General features: G+C 44.6%; 1 protein-coding gene across 4 annotated transcripts in view; it reads right to left on the bottom strand.

Annotated features, from left to right (window-relative positions):
- ICE2 (interactor of little elongation complex ELL subunit 2) overlaps positions 1-22698 on the bottom strand; it is a 154543-nt gene extending 131845 nt beyond the window's left edge. For 3 of the 4 annotated variants that reach the window (XM_040413733.1, XM_040413735.1, XM_040413732.1), the window contains exons 1-3: positions 22637-22698; positions 11245-11349; positions 8132-8387 (exon numbers count right to left, since the gene is read on the bottom strand). In XM_040413733.1, coding sequence (XP_040269667.1) covers positions 8132-8387; positions 11245-11349; positions 22637-22662 — 387 coding nt within the window. In that variant the 5' untranslated portion in view covers positions 22663-22698. The remainder of the gene's footprint in view (positions 1-8131; positions 8388-11244; positions 11350-22636) is intronic. The other variant, XM_040413734.1, reaches the window with a different exon arrangement.
- Between the last annotated feature and the right edge of the window lie 1642 nt (positions 22699-24340).

Raw genomic sequence — 24340 nt, forward strand, 5'->3', positions numbered from 1 at the left:
CACAATGTCAGGATCGGTGAAAGGTCCTCTTTAAAGTGATGGATAGTACTGTGTTAATGCTTCTGTTGAGAGCAGAAAATATGCTGGGTTCAAAAAGTATTGTGTAGATTTTTGGGGAGAAAGTGTGGGGAAAGTGATGCAAAGCAACTGTGTTCTTTTTTCTTTGTTTTTTGTTTTCTGGTGGGAGACATATATCTGAGCCACGCCTCACCACTAGGCGTCTTAACTAGACCGAGGGGCTGGTAGTTCTGATACGGTTGTTATATTAAGCCCGCAGTCCTTTTTTGGGAGAAAGCGCGGGGACCTGTCAGATAAACCGGTAACTTTGCTCTAGATAACTTTGTTCAAGGTTTAAGAGTTATTGTTCAAATGTTCAGGGGTAATGTTTGCTCTGTAGTCAGGTCATATAGAATAATGCGAGGACCTGGTGGGTTTTTGCTTCAGGAAGGACAGCTAAAGTCTGATGATCGTATAGGTCGAGATATGGTATACTTCATTCCCATACACATGGCTAGCAGAGGAGTTAAGGAAGCTAATAAGAGAAAGGCAGTAATGGATAGTGTGGGGCAGTATCAACCCTTGATTTGCTGTCTCCAAGAGACCCACTTGCTGTCAGATCAAACTGGAATTTTTACACCGAGATGGGCTGGGCATTGCTTTCACGCTACCTATTCTGCTTACGCTAGAGGGGTGAGCATTTTAGTGCATAAGTCCATACCGTTTTATTGCATTTCCCAGAGAATTGATAGGGAGGGGAGATACATCTATTTACATGGTATAATTTATTCAGTTGAATGTCTTATTATTGGTGTTTATATTCCCCCGCCATATTCTTCGCAGGTGATGAAAACGATAATTTCCTTGATAGCGGAACGACCAAATATCCCAACGATTATTTTAGGAGATTTTAATACTATACCATGTTTGGCATTCGATAAATGTAATGCTTCTTCACAGGTTGTCAGCAGCGATCTCACTCCCTTTGGCAGACTGCTACGGGAAGCTTCCATACTGGACTTCTGGAGTTTGAGGTACCCCAACACTAAACAGTTCTCCTGTCGTTCCAGTACATATGGTTCCTTGTCCAGAATAGATTTTATTCTGGGCAATGAAGAGATGGGCTACCTGCTGGAGAGTATTAGATATCTGCCTAGGCGTATATCGGACCACTCTCCGGTGGTGGCGACTTTCCAATTGTTGCCATCCGTGCCGCGCAGATCCAAACACTGGAAATTCAACCCATACTGGCTGAATGTCCTAGTAGATATGTCAGATATTAAGGAGCAACTCAGTGAGTTTTTTGACCGAAACTTAGTATCTGCCCATAGGCTAGTAGTGTGGGATGCAATGAAAGCCTTTTTACGGGGAATATTGGCAGCTAAAATCAATGGTCGGAAAAAGGAAAACAATGCAATGATTAGGAAGATGATATTGGAAGTGGAGGCAGCTGAGAATAGATACGTAGAGACCCCATCACCAGAATATGAAACTCGGCGGAAAGAGGTGCAGCAGCAGCTGGATGAACGTCTATTCCTAAATGCGCGGAATAAAAGATTTTTCCTGAAGCAAAAATATTATGGAGGAAGGGGAAAAGGCGGGCAGATTATTAGCTTTAATTACCAAGGCTCAGCAGCAATCCAACTATATAGCGGCGCTGCGTGGCACGGATGGCAGGGTACAGGTGACCACAGAAAAGATATCTGAGATTTTGAAGACTTTTTATCAACGCCTATATACTTCCAAAACTAAAGCCTCAGAGACTGACATTAGGAATTTCCTCCATCCCCTACAACTTCCCACTCTAGATCAAGAACAGAGAACTCTTTTAGACAGCCCCATTACCCTCAAGGAGCTAGAAATAGCGCTAAGTGCAATGGCCAATAGTAAAGCCCCAGGAGATGATGGATTGCCGGCCGAAATATATAAAACAGTTTGCTTCGGTTCTCTTGCCCCAACTGTTAGAAGTGTATAACGAGGCTTTGTTGATGGGCAAACTCCCTGACACTATGAATGAGGCGATTATAGTAGTCATACCAAAGCCGGGGAAGGATGTGTTAGAGGCGGAATCTTACCAACCCATATCGCTGCTACAGGCTGATGTTAAGCTGTTGGCGAAAGTATTGGCCAATCGTTTAAACTCGGTCATTGCTTCGCTAATAAACACGGATCAGGCCGGATTCATGTCAATGGCTGTGAATATTAGGAGACTGTATTTGAATGTCCAGGTGGGTCAGAATCACACCTTGGATGCGGCGGTCGCGTCCCTAGACGCGGCCAAGGCATTTGACAGCGTGGAGTGGCAATACCTACTACTGGTATTGGAGGAGATGGGGGTGGGGCCGATCTTTATTAAATGGATAAAATTGTTATATGCCAGTCCCACGGCCAGAATTCAGGTGAACGGGTACCTTTCCGACTCGTTCAGATTGCATAGAGGCACCCGTCAGGGCTGCCTGCTGTTGCCACTTCTGTTTGCAGTGGCGATAGAACCCCTGGCGGAGGCTCTTCGTAAAGACAACGCGGTGCAGGGACTCAAATATGGGGCAATTACTCAAAAGGTGGCTCTTTACGCGGATGACCTGCTCCTGTTTTTAGAGAAGTGGTCGTCTTCCCTACCAGCTGCAATTTCAATTATTAATAGCTATGGGCAGAAATCTGGTTTAAATATCAACTGGACAAAATCGGTCCTGATGCCGCTTGACAGGTCAAGGCAGATAGATCCCAATTTAGCTGGGGGACTTCAAATAGTATCGACTTTTAAATACCTGGGGATTACAATTTTCTAGGAATAGCAAGGATTTCATAGACCTGAATCTGATGCCGTTACTAGATAAGTTCAGGAGGAAAGTCCAATTATGGCCAAAACTGTCATTGTCCATTGTGGGCCGCACAAACTTATTAAAAATGATTCTTATGCCTCAGCTCCTCTATGTGCTGCATAACGCTCCAATCTGAATACCTCTTAAATTGTTTTACACCATTAACGCAATATTTAGAGACCTGATTTGGAAGAAGGGAACCCCTCGTATAAAGCTGGCTACTCTGTGTAGACCTAAAACGCAAGGGGGATTGAGCGTCCCTGATCCCTTGGCATACTATTTGGCAGCTCAAATGCAGCACATTAGGGGTTGGGGTGAGGAAGATAAGATTAACCCCTTAAGGACTCAGCCCTATTTCACTTTAAGGACTTGGCCATTTTTAATAATTTTTTTCCAGTTACAAAGCAAGGGTTAACTGCCCAACCAAACTCAATATTTATGGCCCTGATTCTGTAGTTTACAGAAACACCCCATATGTGGTCGTAAACTACTGTACGGGCACACGGCAGGGCGCAGAAGGAAAGGAATGCCAGCAGATTTTGCTGGACTTTTTTTTGACACCATGTCCCATTTGAAGCCCCCCTGATGCACCCCTAGAGCAGAAACTCCAAAAAAGTGGCCCCATTTTAGAAACTACGGGATAGGGTGGCAGTATTGTTGGTACTAGTTTAGGGTACATATGATTTTTGGTTGCTCTATATTACACTTTTTGTGAGGCAAGGTAACAAGAAATAGCTGTTTTTATTTTTTGTTATTTACAACATTCATCTGACAGGTTAGATCATGTGATATTTTTTATAGACCAGGTTGTCACGAATGCGGCGATACCTAATATGTATACTTTTTTTTTTTATTTATGTAAGTTTTACACAATGATTTCTTTTTTGAAGCAAAAAAAAATTATGTTTTAGTGTTTCCATAGTCTGAGAGCCATAACCTTGGGCGATTACCTTGGGTAGGGTATGATTTTTGCGGGATAAGATGACGGTTTGATTGGAACTATTTTGGGGTGCAAACACTTTTTGTGATTTAAGGTGACAAAAAATGGTTTATTTAGCACAGTTTTTATTTTTTATGGTGTTCTTGAGGGGTTTATAAAGCTGGTCGATACGAACGCGGCGATACCAAATATGTATACTTTTTTATTTATTTATGTAAGTTTTACACAATAACAGCTTTTTTAAAACACAAAAAAATGATGTTTTAGTGTCTCCCTATTCTGAGCCATAGTTTTTTTATTTTTTGGCCGATTTTCTCAGGTAGGCCGGTAGGGGCTCATTTTTTGCGGGATGAGGTGACGGTTAGATTGGTACTATTTTGGTGGGCAAACGCCTTTTTGATCGCTTGCTGTTGTACTTTTTATGATGTAAGGTGACAAAAAAATGGTTTATTTAGCACAGTTTTTATTTTTTATGGTGTTCATCTGAGGGGTTAGGTCATGTGATATGTTTATAGAGCCGGTCGATACGGACGCGGCGATACCTAATATGTTTACTTTTTTTTCTTCCCCTATTTATCCATTTTTTTTTACTTTATTTGGGGAAAATGACGTTTTTGTTTATTTTTACTTGAAACTTAATTTTTTGGGGAAAACCTTTTTTTTTCACTTTATTTTTTGTCCCACTTTGGGACTTGAACTTTTGGGGGTCTAATCCTTTACAATGCATTCCAATACTTCTGTATTGGAATGCATTGGCTGTATGAGTAATACTGTGTGTATTACTCATACAGCTTCCGGCCTGTGAGATCCAGGGGGCTGGATCTCACAGGCTCTTCACCGGAAGGTAGCGCAGATGCCTCAGGAAGGCATCGCGCTGCCTTCCATGCCATCGGGTCCCCGCTACAGCCCCATGGGGATCCGATGGCACCACCGCCGCACCAGGTAAAGGCCGCAAACCGCTGGTCTGAATTGACCTGCGGTTTGCGGCGGCGGTGATCGGAACTATACATGACGTACCGGTACATCATGGGTCCTTAAGGACTCGGGAACCATGCCGTACCGATACTTCATGGGTCCCTAAGGGGTTAATAAGCCAGGCAGGATAGTGCAAAACCTATTGACTAGGAAATGTCTCCTGTCGGCTTTAGAAGATGGTACGTTTAAAGAAAGAGGACAGAAATATGGGGTACTAGGGATGATACATGAGGTATGGTGGAAAACCAGAAAAATGGCAGGAATCACAGGATATACGAAATTCACCCCGATATGGCCAATTCTCAATGTGACTAGTCAAGGTGGCAATTGCATTTGGATCATTGTCTATAAACTTAGATATGAAAAGGCCATAACATAGAGGTGTGGTTGTGCATGGGTGGTCGCTCACTACTACAGTACACGGTAGGGAAGGAAGCAACCACAGCAAATCATGAGAGTTTTGTTAGCAACATTATTATTTAACAAAAGGTAATCCCAACCATAGAAAGTACATTCCCAGTCCGGTTTGTTTTCGTGGAGCGGGGGGAAAGAGATATCATCTAGACAACTTTAGCCAGTTTTTTTTTTTTTTTCCAATAAACTTATTAACATATATAAACATTTAAAGGATAACTGTCATTTTCTTTATTTATTTGCTAGTTTTCTTACAGCTAGGAATGTATACCTGAGTTAGTCTGTCAATGACTGCCAAAAGATCTGTAATTACCTTATAATAATAGCTTTCATTAATGTCCTCTGTCCCTTTCCACTGCTCCATTAAAAGACCGTTGCTATGGCTTGTCGGTCTCTGGCTAGGGGCGGTCCTTCACACTGCATGCCTGCTTTAGGCTTCAGAGTGAGGAGGCGTGTCTCTCAGTAATCCAATCTGATTGGCTGGCAGGAAGCTGTGGCTACAGCAAGTTTTTATGTGACCTGAGGGAATGCAGTTTTGGCCTCAGAGAACTGGTAGAGGAGCCATCTTGAGAAGATCCTCATAATGTAGGATTGAAAACAGCCGTAACTAAGGGGAAAACAGTGGTATATGAAGAAACTAAAGATTGCTTTATGCATAACGCTGCTGCAGCAGTAACATATGCTAAAAAATAGATTTCTAGATGAAAAAAAAAAGTTATCCTTTAAAGGATAATAAGGCTACTTTCACACTTGCGTTTGGGGTTCCGCTTGTGAGATCCGTTTGAGGGCTCTCACAAGCGGCCCCGAACTGATCCGTTCATCCCCAATGAATTCTGAATGGATAAGGATCCGTTCAGAAAGCATCAGTTTGGCTCCGTTCCGCCTCCATTCCGCTCTGGAGGCGGACACCAAAACGCAGCTTGCAGCGTTTTGGTGCCCGCCTGTCCGTGCAGAGCCAAACGCATCCGTCCTGACAATGCAAGTCAATGAGGACGGATCCGTTTGACGTTGACACAATATGGTGCAATTGCAAACGGATCCGCCCCCCATTGACTTTCAATGTAAAGTCAGGAGTCCCTATTAATATACCATCGGATCTGAGTTTTCTCCAATCCGATGGTATATTTTAACTTGAAGCGTCCCCATCACCATGGGAACGCCTCTATGTTAGAATATACCATCGGATTTGAGTTAGATCGTGAAAACTCAGATCCGACAGTATATTCTAACACAGAGGCGTTCCCATAGTGATGGGGACGCTTCAAGTTAGAATATACTGAGAACTGTGTTCATAACTGCCCCCTGCTGCCTGGCAGCACCCGATCTCTTACAGGGGGCTGTGATCCGCACAACTAACCCCTCAGGTGCTGCACCTGAGGGGTTAATTGTCCGTATCATAGCCCCCTGTAAGAGATCAGATGCTGCCAGGCAGCAGGGGCCAGACCCCCCTCCCTCCCCAGTTTTAAATTCATTGGTGGCCAGTGCGGCCCCCCTCCCTCCCCAGTATTAAATTCATTGGTGGCCAGTGCGGCCCCCTCCCTCCCTCCCCAGTATTAAATTCATTGGTGGCCAGTGCGGCCTCCCCTCTCCCCTAATTAAAATCACTTCCCCCCCCCCCCCATCATTGGTTGCAGCAGAAAGTTCCGATCGGAGTCCTAGTTTAATCGCTGGGGCTCTGATCAGTTACCATGGCAGCCAAGACGCTACTGCAGTCCTGGCTGCCATGGTTACTTAGCAATTTTAGAAGCATTATACTTACCTGCGCTGTCTGTGCCCGGCCGGGCGCTCCTCCTACTGGTAAGTGACAGGTCTGTGCTATAAGAAATGCGCCGCACAGACCTTTCACTTACCAGTAAGAGGAGCGACCGGCCGGCCACAGACAGCGCAGGTAAGTATAATGCTTCTAAAATTGCTAAGTAACCATGGCAGCCAGGACTGCAGTAGCGTCTTGGCTGCCATGGTAACCAATCGGAGCCCCAGCGATTAAACTGGGACTCCGATCAGAACTCTCCGCTGCCACCAATGATGGGGGGGGTGATTTTAATTAGGGGGGGGGGGGAGAGGGGAGGCCGCACTGGCCACCAATGAATTTAATACTGGGGGAGGGAGGGAGGGGGGGCCGCACTGGCCACCAATGAATTTAAAACTGGGGAGGGAGGGGGGTCTGGCGGCACCTGAGGGGTTAATTGTGCGGATCACAGCCCCCTGTAAGAGATCAGGTGCTGCCAGGCAGCAGGGGGCAGTTATGTACACAGTTCTTAGTATATTCTAACTTGAAGCGTCCCCATCACCATGGGAACGCCTCTGTGTTAGAATATACTGTCGGATCTGAGTTTTCACGATGTGAAAACTCAGATCTGAAAAAGCTGTTATGCAGACGGATCCGTTCTGAACGGATGCAAGCGTTTGCATTTTAGGTGCGGATCCGTCTGTGCAGATACCAGACGGATCCGCACCTAACGCAAGTGTGAAAGTAGCCTAAGGCCTCATGCACACGGCCGTTGTTTGGGTCCGCATCCGAGCCGCCGTTTTTGCCGCTCGGATGCGGACCCATTCACTTCAATGGGGCCGCAAAAGATGCGGACAGCTGTTCGCATCCGTTGCACCGTTCCATGGCAAAAAAATATAGCATGTCCTATTTTTGTCCGTTTTGCGGACGAGAATAGGCATGTCTACAATGGGCCGCCTGTTCCGTTCCGCAAATTGCGGAATGCTCACGGGCGGCTTCAGTCTTTTGCGGATCCGAGGTTTGCGGACCGCAAAAAACGGCACGGTCATGTGCATGTAGCCTAAGTCAAATTTCTGATAGGAGCAGGTCCCAAAGGTGGCCATAACGTCCACCTGAAACATTCCCTTTAAAACATAAAAAATGAAAGAATAAATGCAAATAAATTATTTCTCGTTTCCAGGAGTCCTCACTGAGAAGTGACCCCTGCAGCACCTTTCATTCTTCCACAATATAACACATCTAGTTCTCACTTACTTCATAATGGTTGTACTCCTTGACTTGTCCGAAAGAGACGTTACTGTTTTTCTTGTTGTGGAATTTGATCATCAGTTTCACGTAGGCATCCTGTTCAAATGCTGTGAGGGACGAGAACCGTGGGTACGGCACACGAGGCTCGGGAAAAGGTAGGAGGTGCTTGGTAGAAGATGGGACAACAGGCTGACTGTCAGGGACAGGCGCTTGGGAACTGGAAGCCTCTGAATTTTTTTGTGTAGGTCCTGCCGGAGGGGGTCTAAGAGAAAATGGAGAAATATGAAGGGAGTTTTAATGTAATATATAACATTTTTGCAAACAGTGTAGAACTGTAGAAAGTATTAGGCTAGGGCTACATGGAGACTTTAACTGCACAACAGATCGCCATGCTACATTGCATCATAAGGACAATGAATGTGGTCGCCTGTCATCCAGGAGGCTTCATTTCTGGCGACTTGTGTATCGCAGTAGCTTGCAGGTTACCCCTTGAAGAAGGCACGCCGAAACGCGCGTTGGGGCAGCGCCACCCTGGGTTTCTCTGCACACGATCTGTCTTAGGTGAGCTCTGGTCCTCTTCTACCCTCCTCTGGCTTTAAGACCTTGTTGTTTATTGTACACCGGGTCCTTCACTGGTTGGTTTGCAGCATATTTCTATCTTGTATTTGTTTCTGCACACCGTTTACCGCCATGTGGGAGTGTATGTGCTGACCATTGTCTCACCTGGCATTCATTGATTCCATTATTCTACTGCATGGGTTGGGCATTGTACCCAGTATTTTCCCATGTCTTACAGATACATTGTATTTTTTGATTCGTGTGCTCCCTCCCAGGGTGGCGCTTTTCTTTTTCTGTCCTCTGCTCTTATTTTATCTTGTTTAACGGCATCACATTCATTTGTCTTTTTCATTTCATGTAATTTTATCATGCTTTAATAAATTATACTACTTTTTTGGTACTATGAGCTCCTTTTCTTTGTGTTTCTGTTATTGCAGGTTACAATGCCTAAAAAAAAAAGCCGCCTATAGACCAATGGGCAAACTTCTTTCTCACATTTGACTTTTTCTTGACCAGAGTAACTAAAGAAAATAACAGTCAAATGAGTTTGGCATCCTATGGGTGTGCGGTCTGATTTCGTAAAACAACAGGCTTGCCTCTCTACACAATCAGTTACTAACGAGGACGCTTTATAAAAGTTCTCCAAAAAGTGTTATGGTTTTTTATTTAAGCACACATGAGCAATGAAAATCTAAAAAATAAAATAAAATCATTAAAGCCATGGAGAGTGGACTTCATCAGCACTTCAAAGCTGTCTCTCTACATAGAAGAGGATGTCAGTCCGGGAGACAGAAGCTGGAAAATCATATCACGGAGAGAAAAACGCTGACTCAGGGGTGCAGCAGCAGGGACTAAATGAATGCAAAAGAATCAGTAAATAATAACCTCATGAAATAAATAGCACAGTCATCACGGTGTGCCTGCTATCGGCCAGTGACTAGAAGCAACATAGGCACCTGAGGGTTAACTGCCGCTGATCGCAGCTCCCTGTCATAGAGGTCGGGTGCCAGCTTTGTGATTCTGCCGCCGGCACCCGCGTCCTGTATTTGTATTATCCGTTTGTTATTTTCATTGGTGGCGCAGTGGCCACCGTCTCCTCCTCCGCTCCTCACTAGCGGCACCGGGGGGAGGGAGAAACACCTTCTCCCCTGTGCTGCTGAGGGAACATGGCAGTATCTGTAAAGGGCAAATCCGGTATCGAATCGATACCAGTACAAAAGTATTGATTGGGTATCGATAATTCGATACCCGGTGCAACCCTAGTCCGCAATGAGGACAATAATAGGACATGTTCTATTTTTTTTGCAGACGGGACATACGGAAACGGAATGCACACGGAGTAACTTCTGTTTTTTTTGTGGACACATTGAAATGAATAGTTCCACATACGGTAAGCAAAAAAACAGAACAGACATGGAAAGAAAATACGTTCGTGTGCATGAGCCCATCTTTTTCTCAATGTTTTACAGAAAACATAACTGCAGCGTTACAGAGTAAAACGTAATTCGCTGTAGTGAGGAAGCCTGTGTGCCCGTTTTTAGGGCAACATGGATCTGCTGGCAGGTTCCCTGTAATAGGTCATTGGTATATAGCTAGTTGTCTTCTTCAGCATGTTTACACTACTGTTTTAAATCCTAAAAACAAGAACAAAATAAAACAGAGGTAAGGAACCGAAAAAACAACAACAACCACCATCTAGGATCTGATTTCTATTCTACTCTTTGGAAGTTCCATACAGTAGCCGTGACTGGCAGGGACCGCACATGCATAGTCTCCTCTTCGTTGCCAGCTGTGCTACAGGCCCCTTTCTTGAGACAGGAGTGGGTCCCTGACGTTACATCCACGTTTGCAACTATTTGTTTCTCCAACACACCAAAAATCCAACTAAAAAGTATTCAACTTTGCAAATAGTCTTGATAAAAAAAAAAATCTTATTGTTTTGTGAGTATGGCTAATATACAGCGTTTCAAGGCAAGACTGAAGACATACAAGTATACAAGTCTGCAATTGAGCAACAAAATGGTGCAACGGTGAACATACCTCTTAGGCCTCTTTCACACGGTTGTAGTGCTCCCGTGGCCGTATGGCGGGCCATATACGGCGGTTCTGCAATACACGGGTCACCAGCCGTGTGCATTCTGCATCATGGATGTGGACCCATTCACTTGAATGGGTCCGCAAATCCGGAGATGCGGTGCGGAACGGAAGCACGGAACGGAGCCCCACGGAAGCACTACGGAGTGCTTCCGTGGTGTTGCTTTCTGTGCTTCCATTGCGCAAAAATATAGAACTTGTTCTATCTTTTTGCAGAACGGAAGGATCGCGGATCTCATTCAAGTGAATGGGCCGCGATCCGCATTCGGCTGCCCTATGGACGATGCCCGTGCATTGCGGACCGCAATTTGTGGTCCGCAGCACAGGCCCGGCCAGCACACGGCCATGTGAAAGAGGCCTTAGGTGTATTCTAAAACTATGAAGGCAGAAAACAAAGCAAACACATTAATAGCATTTTCTTTGGCCATAATAAAAAAGAAAAAAAAAAGAAAAAGAAAAAGTTTTACTTGTTGGTGACGAGCAACAATTCAGCCAGCGTTGGACCCAAGCAATATTTCTCATAAGACTCACGTGTGAAGAAACAGTTTCTGCCATTGGAAGGTTCAATATCCCTGTGGAGAAAAGATATTGAAGGTTCATTTTTATGAAATTCATAAATTAAAAAGGTTTGAATTAACATTTTTCATTTTTTTTATAGAGGAGATGAGCTCTATTGATTTACACAGTCTATACTACACTTCAGATGAGAAGCTCAAAACTGTAGTAGACAATATATTGACGAGAATATGTGGTGCTATGGCAGATGAGGGCCTCACAATGGCCTCCTGGTCTGCCATGTGCATATGACTAAGGAAAGAAAACACAAGAAATTCTTCCCCCAGTTGGTTTATTATGTCACAAAATAATTATAAAATACACATATCCGTATTTTTCGCCCCATAAGACGCATTATGGAAGCGCTTAATTAGTACCGGAGGGCCAGGAAGCGGTGAAGGCTCTGTACTTACCGATTCCTGGTCCTTGGCTGTCGGCTGTGCAGGGCTGCGCACAGCGTGAGGGCGCACTGTGACCTCACGCTGTGCATGCCAGTTCACAGCACAGCCAACTGCAGGAGGAAGAGGATTGCGATGTAGGTGAGGAGCGGCGGTGTCCAGGAGCAGGAGAGGTAAGTGGGTTTTTTATTTTATAAAACATGAGGCACTATGGGGCTGCTGGGGGGGGGGGGGTAATATGAGGCACTATGGGGCTGCTGGGGGGGTATTATGAGGCACTATGGGGCTGCTGGGGGGGGTAATATGAGGCACTATGAGGCTGCTGGGGGGGAGAATATGAGGCACTATGGGGCTGCTGGGGGGGGGTAATATGAGGCACTATGGGGCTGCTGGGGGGGTTAATATGAGGCACTATGGGGCTGCTGGGGGGGGTAATATGAGGCACTATGGGGTTGCTGGGGGGGTAATATGAGGCACTATGGGGTTGCTGGGGGGGTAATATGAGGCACTATGGGGCTGCTGGGGGGGGGTAATATGAGGCACTATGGGGCTGCTGGGGGGGTAATATGAGGCACTATGGGGCTGCTGGGGGGGGGGGGTAATATGAGGCACTATGGGGTTGCTGGGGGGGGTAATATGAGGCACTATGGGGCTGCTGGGGGGGTAATATGAGGCACTATGGGGTTGCTGGGGGGGGTAATATGAGGCACTATGGGGCTGCTGGGGGGGTAATATGAGGCACTATGGGGCTGCTGGGGGGGTAATATGAGGCACTATGGGGCTGCTGGTGGGGTAATATGAGGCACTATGGGGCTGCTGGGGGGGGGGTAATATGAGGCACTATGGGGTTGCTGGGGGGGGTAATATGAGGCACTATGGGGCTGCTGGGGGGGTAATATGAGGCACTATGGGGTTGCTGGGGGGGGGGTAATATGAGGCACTATGGGGCTGCTGGGGGGGTAATATGAGGCACTATGGGGCTGCTGGGGGGGTAATATGAGGCACTATGGGGCTGCTGGTGGGGTAATATGAGGCACTATGGGGCTGTTGGGGGGGTAATATGAGGCACTATGGGGCTGCTGGGGGGGTAATATGAGGCACTATGAGGCTGCTGGGGGTGAGAATATGAGGCACTATGGGGCTGCTGGGGGGGGGTAATATGAGGCACTATGGGGCTGCTGGGGGGGGTAATATGAGGCACTATGAGGCTGCTGGGGGTGAGAATATGAGGCACTATGGGGTTGCTGGGGGGGTAATATGAGGCACTATGGGGCTGCTGGGGGGGGGGGGTAATATGAGGCACTATGGGGCTGCTGGGGGGGTAATATGAGGCACTATGGGGCTGCTGGGGGGGTAATATGAGGCACTATGGGGCTGCTGGGGGGGTAATATGAGGCACTATGGGGCTGCTGGGGGGGTAATATGAGGCACTATGGGGCTGCTGGGGGGGTAATATGAGGCACTATGGGGCTGCTGGGGGGGTAATATGAGGCACTATGGGGCTGCTGGGGGGGTAATATGAGGCACTATGGGGCTGCTGGGGGGGTAATATGAGGCACTATGGGGCTGCTGGGGGGGTAATATGAGGCACTATGGGGCTGCTGGGGGGGTAATATGAGGCACTATGGGGCTGCTGGGGGGTAATATGAGGCACTATGGGGCTGCTGGGGGGGTAATATGAGGCACTATGCGCACTATGGGGCTGCTGGGGGCTGATATGGGGCAATGGGTCACTTATCTGAGCTCTGATTGGGAGTCAATCACATTGGGGTCCGAGCTGAGGTTTGATTGAGGGTCAATCACATTGGGGTCAGGTCTGAGGTCTGGTTGGGGATCTTATTAACATTAGGGGTCTGATTGGGGCTGTTAGCTGAGGTATGATTAACATTGGGGGTCTGATTGGTGGCAGAGGTCGCGCTACATTTTTGTTGGAAGAGTAAAAATACTCCTCTTACCATTTTTGAGGAGTATTTTTAGCCGATGAGGAGTACAAAAGTTACAGTAATTCAAATAGTTAATACGAAGGCCTACATAACATTAAGGGGTGCTATTTATTCAGGGAAACCATTACTAGTATCTAGAACTGTCTTCCATGCATAAATAGCAAATTTAGACAATTTTAAATTTAGCTGACATCATATACTAAACATAAGACCACTGCCACCTAAACAGTGCCACCAGTTTTTGCTGGTATAGATGCGAACAGTAGACTCCTTATTACAGTCATTCCTCCAACACCTAAAGCTGGGGACACTGTTAGGGTCCATTCACATGTCCACAAGTGTTTTGCGGTCCGCAAATTGGCACTTTAAATAGAAATGCCTTTTCTTGTCCGTGTCAGCAGACAAGAATAGGACATGTTCTATTTTTTTGTGGAACGGAAATGTGGATGCGGACAGCACACTGTGTGCTGTCCGCATCTTTTGCAGCCCCATTGAAAAATAATGGGTCCGGATACATTTCGCAACGTTGCGGAACAGATCCGGACCCATTTTGCAGACGTGTGAATGGACCCTTACACTCAGCGGAAATTGAGTTTAGGGGCAACTTGGTACAAAGCACCGCGCTCATGAGAGCTTCCCCCTCTGCAGTGGTCTCAGATTGGATGCTAATGCTACGTAGTCTTAGGATGGCACAGAAAGCTCTGTAGGGTCAGGTTGGCACAGTATGAGGCTATGTAGTCTTAGGGTGGCACAGAGAGCTCTGCAGGGTCAAGTTGGCACAGTATGAGGCTATGTAGGCTTAGGGTGGCACAGAGAACTCTGCAGGGTCAGGGTGGTAGGCTTAGGGTAGCACAGTGTGATAATGTACTGTACAGGGAGTGCAGAATTATTAGGCAAGTTGTATTTTTGAGGATTCATTTTATTATTGAACAACAACCATGTTCTCAATGAACCCAAAAAACTCATTAATATCAAAGCTGAATATTTTTGGAAGTAGTTTTTAGTTTTAGCTATTTTAGGGGGATATCTGTGTGTGCAGGTGACTATTACTGTGCATAATTATTAGGCAACTTAACAAAAAACAAATATATACCCATTTCAATTATTTATTTTTACCAGTGAAACCAATATAACATCTCAACATTCACAAATATACATTTCTGACATTCAAAAACAAATCAGTGACCAATATAGCCACCTTTCTTTGCAAGGACACTCAAAAGCCTGCCATCCATGGATTCTGTCAGTGTTTTGATCTGTTCACCATCAACATTGCGTGCAGCAGCAACCACAGCCTCCCAGACACTGTTCAGAGAGGTGTACTGTTTTCCCTCCTTGTAAATCTCACATTTGATGATGGACCACAGGTTCTCAATGGGGTTCAGATCAGGTGAACAAGGAGGCCATGTCATTAGATTTTCTTCTTTTATACCCTTTCTTGCCAGCCACGCTGTGGAGTACTTGGACGTGTGTGATGGAGCATTGTCCTGCATGAAAATCATGTTTTTCTTGAAGGATGCAGACTTCTTCCTGTACCACTGCTTGAAGAAGGTGTCTTCCAGAAACTGGCAGTAGGACTGGGAGTTGAGCTTGACTCCATCCTCAACCCGAAAAGTCCCCACAAGCTCATCTTTGATGATACCAGCCCAAACCAGTACTCCACCTCCACCTTGCTGGCGTCTGAGTCGGACTGGAGCTCTCTGCCCTTTACCAATCCAGCCACGGGCCCATCCATCTGGCCCATCAAGACTCACTCTCATTTCATCAGTCCATAAAACCTTAGAAAAATCAGTCTTGAGATATTTCTTGGCCCAGTCTTGACGTTTCAGCTTGTGTGTCTTGTTCAGTGGTGGTCGTCTTTCAGCCTTTCTTACCTTGGCCATGTCTCTGAGTATTGCACACCTTGTGCTTTTGGGCACTCCAGTGATGTTGCAGCTCTGAAATATGGCCAAACTGGTGGCAAGTGGCATCTTGGCAGCTGCACGCTTGACTTTTCTCAGTTCATGGGCAGTTATTTTGCGCCTTGGTTTTTCCACACGCTTCTTGCGACCCGGTTGACTATTTTGAATGAAACGCTTGACTGTTCGATGATCACGCTTCAGAAGCTTTGCAATTTTAAGAGTGCTGCATCCCTCTGCAAGATATCTCACTATTTTTGACTTTTCTGAGCCTTCTTTTGACCCATTTTGCCAAAGGAAAGGAAGTTGCCTAATAATTATGCACACCTAATATAGGGTGTTGATGTCATTAGACCACACCCCTTCTCATTACAGAGATGCACATCACCTAATATGCTTAATTGGTAGTAGGCTTTCGAGCCTATACAGCTTGGAGTAAGACAACATGCATAAAGAGGATGATGTGGTCAAAATACTCATTTGCTTAATAATTCTGCACGCACTGTATGTAGTGCACATAGTGGGATGTAGTGTGATTGTGTACTGTTATACTATTATAGTGTACATAGTGTGATAATGTACTGTATATACTGTTATAGTGTACATAGTGATACAGTATACGGTATATAGTGTGATTGTGTACTGTTATACTATAGTGTGATAATGTACTGTACATACTGTTAGTGTACATAGTGTGATAATGTACTGTATATACTGTTATAGTGTACATAGTGATACAGTATATAGTGTGATAGTGTACTGTTATACTATTATAGTGTAGTGTGATAATGTACTGTACATACTGTTATAGTGTGATAATGTACTGTATATACTGTTATAGTGTACATAGTGATACAGTATATGGTATATAGTGTGATAGTGTACTGTTATACTATTATAGTGTACATAGTGATAGTGTACTGTTATACTATTATAGTGTACATAGTGTGATAATGTACTGTATATACTGTTATAGTGTACATAGTGATACAGTATATGGTATATAGTGTGATAGTGTACTATTATAGTGTACATAGTGTGATAATGTACTGTATATACTGTTATAGTGTACATAGTGATACAGTATATGGTATATAGTGTGATAGTGTACTGTTATAGTGTACATAGTGTGATAATGCACTGTATATACTGTTATAGTGTACATAGTGATACAGTATATGGTATATAGTGTGATAGTGTACTGTTATAGTGTACATAGTGTGATAATGTACTGTATATACTGTTATAGTGTACATAGTGATACAGTATATGGTATATAGTGTGATAGTGTACTGTTATACTATTATTGTGTGATAATGTACTGTATATACTGTTATAGTGTACATAGTAATACAGTATACGGTATATAGTGTGATAGTGTCATGGACTATAGTGCACATAGTTTAATAGTGTACGGTATATAGTGGGACAGTGATGCTTTTCCTTGGTCACTACTGTCTGTGTGTGAACCCGACCCTGCCCCTCATGCAGCCTCCTGTTCCATGGTGCTTGCAGCCTCCTCTCTTCTCCCCCGGTTATCTCCAGGACTTGCATTGGCAATGAGAGTAGGGGTATCTGTAAGTCAGTCATGCTGTGACATCTGTATATCAGCCAGGGGGCATGTGCTGGGCCCCGCACCGAGTACACAGGTAAATCACAGGGTGCTGCACCTATAAGCTGCTCCTCCTTTATTTTTAGGCTATGGGACAATAGAATGACCTGCCCTGAGGGTCTCCCTCCCGTGTCCTCGCTGTCTTGCAGCTGGCGGTCAGACCCAAGTCTGTGGTTGGTGTTGCTGGCTGCTGGTCTCCTGTTGGCGTGTCCAGCGCTGAGACCCCCGCTGACTTCTATAAGCAGGAGTCTGAAGCGCTCAGCCACCTTTCCTTACTGCTAAGCGCGGTAGTGAAGACGGTCTCCTAGACCTCCTATTGAGGCTGTCTTCAGTACCGCACTCAGCTGAGCGCTTCAGACTTATCATTCTAGAGAAAAACAAGGTCAGATCTGGGATCCCCGCTAAATTTTACTACACAGCAAGGCCACTTACCCCGCCAGTGACGATCGTGCGCCTCCTTCCTAACTTCAGACCGGCGTGCCAAAAGCTGCGGCAGCTCGCTCAAACTGACCAATCACTAAGCTCCTTACTGTAAAGAGCTTTGTGATTGGTTGTTTCAGGCAGCAGCAGCATCGCTGTGCTCACTGCACTGATGAATGGCAGGGAAAAGTCTAAGTCGTATCGGTACGCCTTAGGCCTCATGCACACAACAGTATTTTTTCGCGGTCCGCAAATCGCGGTTCCGTTGTTCCGTTTCCGTTTGTCTTCCTTGATTTTTGGAGGATCACCAGATATGAAGGAAAGTGAAAAAAAATCTAAGTCAAGTTTGCCATGCAAATGATAGGAAAAAAACGGACGCGGATGACAATCTTGTGTGCCTCCGTGTTTTTTCACGGACCCATTGACTTGAATGGGTCCGCGAACCGTTGTCCGTGAAAAAAATAGGACTGGAAACACGGATCACGGACGCGGATGACAAACAGTGCATTATCAGAGTTTTCAACGGACCCATTAAAAGTCAATGGGTCCGCAGAAAATCACGGAAAACGGAACACAACAACGGTCGTGTGCATGAGGCCTAAGACTATTTTCAGGGAGTAAAATGGCCTGAACAGGCGTCTATGACGCTTGTACAGCAGTTATTGCGACCTCTGATTGGTGGTCTGACCTGATGTCTAATTAAAAATATTTTTTTCTTTTTGTCCTTCTCTAAAACCTAGGTGCGTCTTATGGGGCGAAAAATACAATAACTGGTATCACCGTGACTGTAACAACATAAACAATGAAATTATCAAAGTGTTTAGGAAGCACATTGAACGCCATAAGAAAAAATAAAACAACTACAAAAACAGTCATATGGTTAAAATGGTAACAACATTAACTCGCAAAACCACAAAAAATAAGCCCTCATACAGCTACTATACATTGACAGAAAAAACGTAAAAAAACTGACAATGAAAAAAAAAAAAAGAAAGAGAAAAACAAATGCTTGGTCTTTAACCCCTTCAGTACAGGGCCACTTTTCACCTTAAATCCCAGGTCCATTTTTGTAAATCTGACATGCGTCACTTTATGTGGTAATAACTTTGGAACGCTTTTACTTATCCAAGCCTTTCTGTGATAGTTCTCTCGTGACACATTGTACTTCATGACAGTCATAAATTTTAGTCAATATATTTCACCTTTATTTATGAAAAAAAAATCAAAAATTTACCAATAATTCTGAAAAACTTGCAATTTTCTAAATTTCTATTTCTCTGCTTTTAAAACAGAAAGTGATACCTCATAAAATATGTATTACTTTACATCCCCCATATGTCTACTTTATGTTTGCATCATGTTGTAAATATCATTACATTTTTTTAGGACGTTAGAAGGCTTAGAAGCAATTTTTCAAATTTCCAAAACCATTTTTTTAAGCACCAATTCAGTTATAAAGTGATTTTGAACGGCTTACGTAATGGAAACCACCCATAAATGACCCCATTTTAGAAACTACACCCCTAAAAGTTATTCAAACAGATTTTATAAACTTTGTTAACCCTTTAGGTGTTTTACAAGAATTAAAGGAAAAAGGAGGCGAAATGTTTAAATTTCACTTTTTTTGGCAGATTTTCCATTTTTATTCATTTTTTTCCTGTAACATATCAAGGGTTAACAGCCAAACAAAACTCAATATTTATTACCCAGATTCTGCAGTTTACAGAAATACCCCATATATGGCGGTAAACTGCTCTATGGGCAGGTGGCAGTGGTCATAAGGAAAGGAGTGCTGTATGGATTTTGGAGGCAGATTTTGCTAGAATGGTTTTTGGGCACCATTATGTATTTGTAGAGACCCTGACCTACCCCTAACAGTGGAAACCCTTAAAAAGTTACCCCATTTTGGAAACTACACCCCTTAAAGAATATATAAAGGGGGGAACTGAGCACTTTGACCCCCTAAGCGTTTTACGGAATTAGGAAACACTTGGCTATGAAAATGAAAAGTTTAATTTCTTCCAATAAAATGTTGCTTTAGCCCCAAATTTTTCATTTTCACAAGGGGTAACAGGAGAAAAAGCATCTCATAATTTCTTACCCATTTTTTCCTGAATACGGCAACACGCCACATGTGGTGGCAAACTGCTGTAGGAGTACATGGTAGGATTCAGAAAGTAAGGAGCGCCATATGGCTTTTGCAGCGCAGATTTTGATAGATTGGTTTATGGGTGCAATGGGTATTTATTTTTTAAGTGACTGTCTTATGTGGGTGCTCATTTTTTGCAGAATGAGATGATGTTTTCATTGGTACCATTTTGGGGTACATAGGACTTTTTGACTGCTTGGTATTACACTTTTTGTGAGGCAAGGTGAAAAGAAATGGCTGTTTTGGCATAGCTTTTTTATTTTTATTTTTTTACAGCATTCACCTGAGGGGTATATAATGTTATATTTTTATAAAGCAGGTTGTTACGCATGCGGCGATAACAAAAATAAAAATGATAGACATATTAGGTAAGTTTTAAACGGTGAAAGCCTTTTTTGACAGAATAAAATCTTGTTTTTGTGTTGCCATTTTCTGAGAGCCATATAATTTTTTAAATTTTTTAGCCGATTGTAGAGTCTCATTTTTTGCTGGATGAGATGACAGTTTGATAGGTAACATTTTGGGCTAAATACGCCTTTTTGATCGCTTGGTATTACAGTTTTTGTGAGGCAAGGTGACCAGAAAATGGCTGTTTTGGCACTATTTTCATATTTTTATTGCCGTCCAAGACATGAGGTCCCCGCCACAGCAGCGCGATGGGAGCCGTCAGGATACCACATGTGCTGCGGTCAGCAGTGACCGCGGCAGTGCGAGGGTTAAAGCACCGGCATCAGTGTTTTCACCAATGCGGGCGCATACAGCAGGGATCCGGCTATCAGTGACTGCCGGACCCCTGCAGCTGATCTAATATATAAGCCGATATGATCTGATATAATGCTATGCGACCCTGGCAGTGCTGGAAGTTCAGGCCGGGTGCTGCGCTGCGAATCTGGAGCGTGACATTCGCTTGTCTGAAATGGGCCTTAATGTGGAAGTGAACTCCTTACATACTGGGTCCCTGTGCATCTGCACAAGGTACACATATATGTCCACCCCTACCACTGACATATAATGGGGTGAGTTATGGTTCTGTTGTCTTCGCTGCATTAAAAGTGTGGCACTATTCCTGTCATCAAACGTGAAAGACACTGGCGGATATTTATTATTCCTTATACGCCATAGTTTTGGTGTTAAAGTCAGAAAACCAGGTTTTGCAACTTTTTAAATGCCTTTGCGACTAAATCCAGTAGCAAGTGGTGTTGAGCCTCATCATAAATGACATGCCTCCTCCCGTAGCATAGGGCCCATCACGACCAGGGAAGCACATGCTGGTGTTGAGAAATCAGACCCATTATTCGGATTTCCTCTGCCATAAGAATAACCAGCAAAAGGAAAATACAACTTGTAAACCATTATAAGATGACAAGAGTCAGGATCCCTTAGCAAACAGATGATAATGGCTTCTGTGGCCTGGGAACAGATGATGCTTTTACCAGTGTGGAGCCCAGGTAGAACAGGTCAGAAGTGATACCCGTGTTATAGCTGTAAACAGGACGGTGATCCCCATAGAAAATATTAACAGATACATCATAAGCAACCAATCACTGGGGTGACAACAGGGGGGGCAACAATCCCCACTGTGCTGGTTTCTTGGGCCACACTATAGTTTATGATACAGTCCCAGTGATTGGACCCTCCCCAATCAGACATTTAGGAGGACATGCAAACTGCAAAGCCCCTTTAAGAGACAGTCCTCATTAGTCCTATGTCACTTTATAAATGTCTACCAGTTATGTGTGTGTGTGTGTATATATATATACCTAGTTCTTCCAGTAGACAATGGGCCCCAAAGGCAGGAGGGGGGAGTATAGTTATTTAAAATGTAACTTTTTATAAGGTCAAAAATGCCGGGGGACACAGTGGTCCCAGGCTACAGAAACCCTTCTGGTTTGGGGTAAAAATGCAGTGAACCAGCCGCAGGACCACTGTGTCCCCCGGACCGCCAAGCACAGGACTATCCCTCCAGTGCATTACTGCATCCTACACCAGGATAGCAGAACACAAGCTTTTTAGCTTGTCTCCTTTATCCCCAGTGTGTCATTGAGCCACAGGCCAGATACCTGCGGCCTTCCACTTACTGTCTTCCTGCAGTCTTTCCCTGAAGAGTCACGGACAGAAACGTGCCACGTCGGAAGACCCCCGGAAGCATTCCCATCATCTTATCCACTGGCATCTATCCTGTAGTTTTAGGGTGAGGTCCACTATGGGGACAGGCTACCGGACGGGGTCGCCTTTCTCAAGGCGAGTGCTCCGTGTAGATAGGTAGCAGCATAATAGCCCCCTTCATCTGAGGCAGGGCCATTTAGGACACTTCCTATCGCTCCATCTACGCGGTTCTACAACCACAACCATCCCCACATGGCTTGATTGAAACGCTTCCTGCCTCCTGTACCTAAGGACCTCCATCACTATCTACAAAGGGTCTGGTAAGACTGTTCACATCTCCCCGGACGGAACAGAATTTTGTCTATACCAGCCAGGCACCATTATTGGTTGTCTATGTGTATGTATGTCTTATCTATGTAGTGAGTTTTATTAGTCTGACATTTTTGACCTTATTAAAAGTCACATTTTAAATAACTATACTCCCCCCTCCTGCCTTTGGGGCCCATTGTCTGCTTATCTAGTTGGGGTGTTTTTCATAGCCTGAACTGTTTCGGTGCTCTGATCAATTTATTGCTAGTTCTTCCAGTTGAAGAATGTGGCAATCTGTTCTCTTCCTGCTGCTGTCAGTCCTGACATTCAACTTGACAGGAAACCCGGTTCCCATTGTAATATATATATATCGACAACACCATTAGTCCCATAAGACAAGTATTAAGCCCCTCATGGCAGCATATGTACAGACCCTGTCTAACAAACATCACCCTGCTCCAGCACTTACCATCTAAGCTGTCCAGCCGCCTCCATTGACTCTATGTGTGCGACTACGGCACCACGTGCGGCTCACAACATCTACGTCATCAGCTCATAGCAGCCTCCAGTGCGCAGCCGCCGGGGGCTTGTCTTCTCCCTGCTCACAACTAGAGGTGTTCCATCGCCACCTATGGGCGACCTTAGATACTGCACAAGTAAATCAATTGTACAGTGTTTGTGAAAAAAGGCCAATGATATTGATAATTTGATGTCGGTCTTCTCTTTTTTTTTCTTTTAACTTCATTCTCATTTTCCTGAAATAACTAATGTTTTGATATGCAGTCTGAAAATTGTTGGTATAGTTTAAATATAATACAGACAGACAGACAGGCAGTTTTTTTCAAGACCAGTAAATAACGGACATCAAAAAATAGAACATGTTCTATCTTGTCCGTTTTCACTTACCAACATCTCCCATACAATTGAATGGGATCGTTCTTAGCGTCCGTTTAAAAAAAAAAAGGCATCAGTGAAAAACATCCGCTAATGGCTGAATGTACATGGCCGTGGAACACGGACGTGAGCGGTCCGTGGTATCCCGGCCTGGCATCCTGCTGACAGCAGGAGCGCACGGCGTCATTGGTTGCTATGACGCCGTGCGCTTCGTGCCGCCGCTGCTGTACAGTGATACACTCGTATAGATCATACCAGTGTATTACTGTACTGCAGCGGTGGCATGAAGCGCACGGCGTCATAGCAACCAATGATGCCGTGCGCTCCTGCTCTCAGCAGGAATCCAGGCCGGGATACCACGGACCGCTCACGTCCGTGTTCCACGGCCTTGTGCATTTGGCCAAAAAAACTGTCGTGTGAATGTAGCCTTACAAGACAAATCAGTTTTTTAAGATGTAAAATAATGGATAAAAAACTTTTAGGCAATTATTAGATTTTTTTTTTTAACTATTTCCAAACTTTTAGAGACAATGAACATGATCAAATCAAAAACTGCACGGAATTGTCGTGTGCGAACCTGTCCATTGTGTGACCTGCAATGTTTTGTTCTTATTAATATGAGTTTCACACTATAACTTAGGCCTCATGCACATGACCGTATACTTTTTGTTGTCTCAAAACTGCAGATTTGCCAAATGCATATACCGTCCGTGTACATGCTGCATTTTTCACACTCCCTTCACTAGAACTGCCTATCCTTGTCCTCAAAACGGATGCGCACAGCACACAGATGACATCCGGATTGGGCGGATTGGGAACTCAAAGTGGCCCTGGAAAAAAAACTAAAAGTGGCCCAATGTTGTAGGTGGGTCCAAATTGACAGAAGATGGGACAAAACAAGTAGTAGGCAGGGCCTGCAATACCATAGTGCAGCACAAAATACATGAAGACGGTAATACAATTGAGTTTAGGAGGGCACCTGTGGCCGTTGAGCATCAGCTCATTATGTACCCGGCCTGTGGCCATCAAGAGGGTTTGAGTAGCCTCCTGGCTGCAAACCATCAGCACGGCCACCGCTGATAGATTGCAGCGTGGTCATAACCATGGAAACGAGCAGTGTATTGTGATGGAAAAATGAATCCAGCCAGCAAAGGAGAACAATATGGACAATCACAATACATTAGTAAGTGCCTTATATTACCTTTCTCTACAGGATAAATGTCATTTGCTGAAGTGAGACAACCCCTTTAATCTTCAGCTGTGCAGTGGTCCGTGGAAC

Source organism: Bufo bufo, chromosome 1 (assembly GCF_905171765.1).
Source record: "Bufo bufo chromosome 1, aBufBuf1.1, whole genome shotgun sequence".
NCBI classification, from domain to species: Eukaryota; Metazoa; Chordata; class Amphibia; order Anura; family Bufonidae; genus Bufo; species Bufo bufo.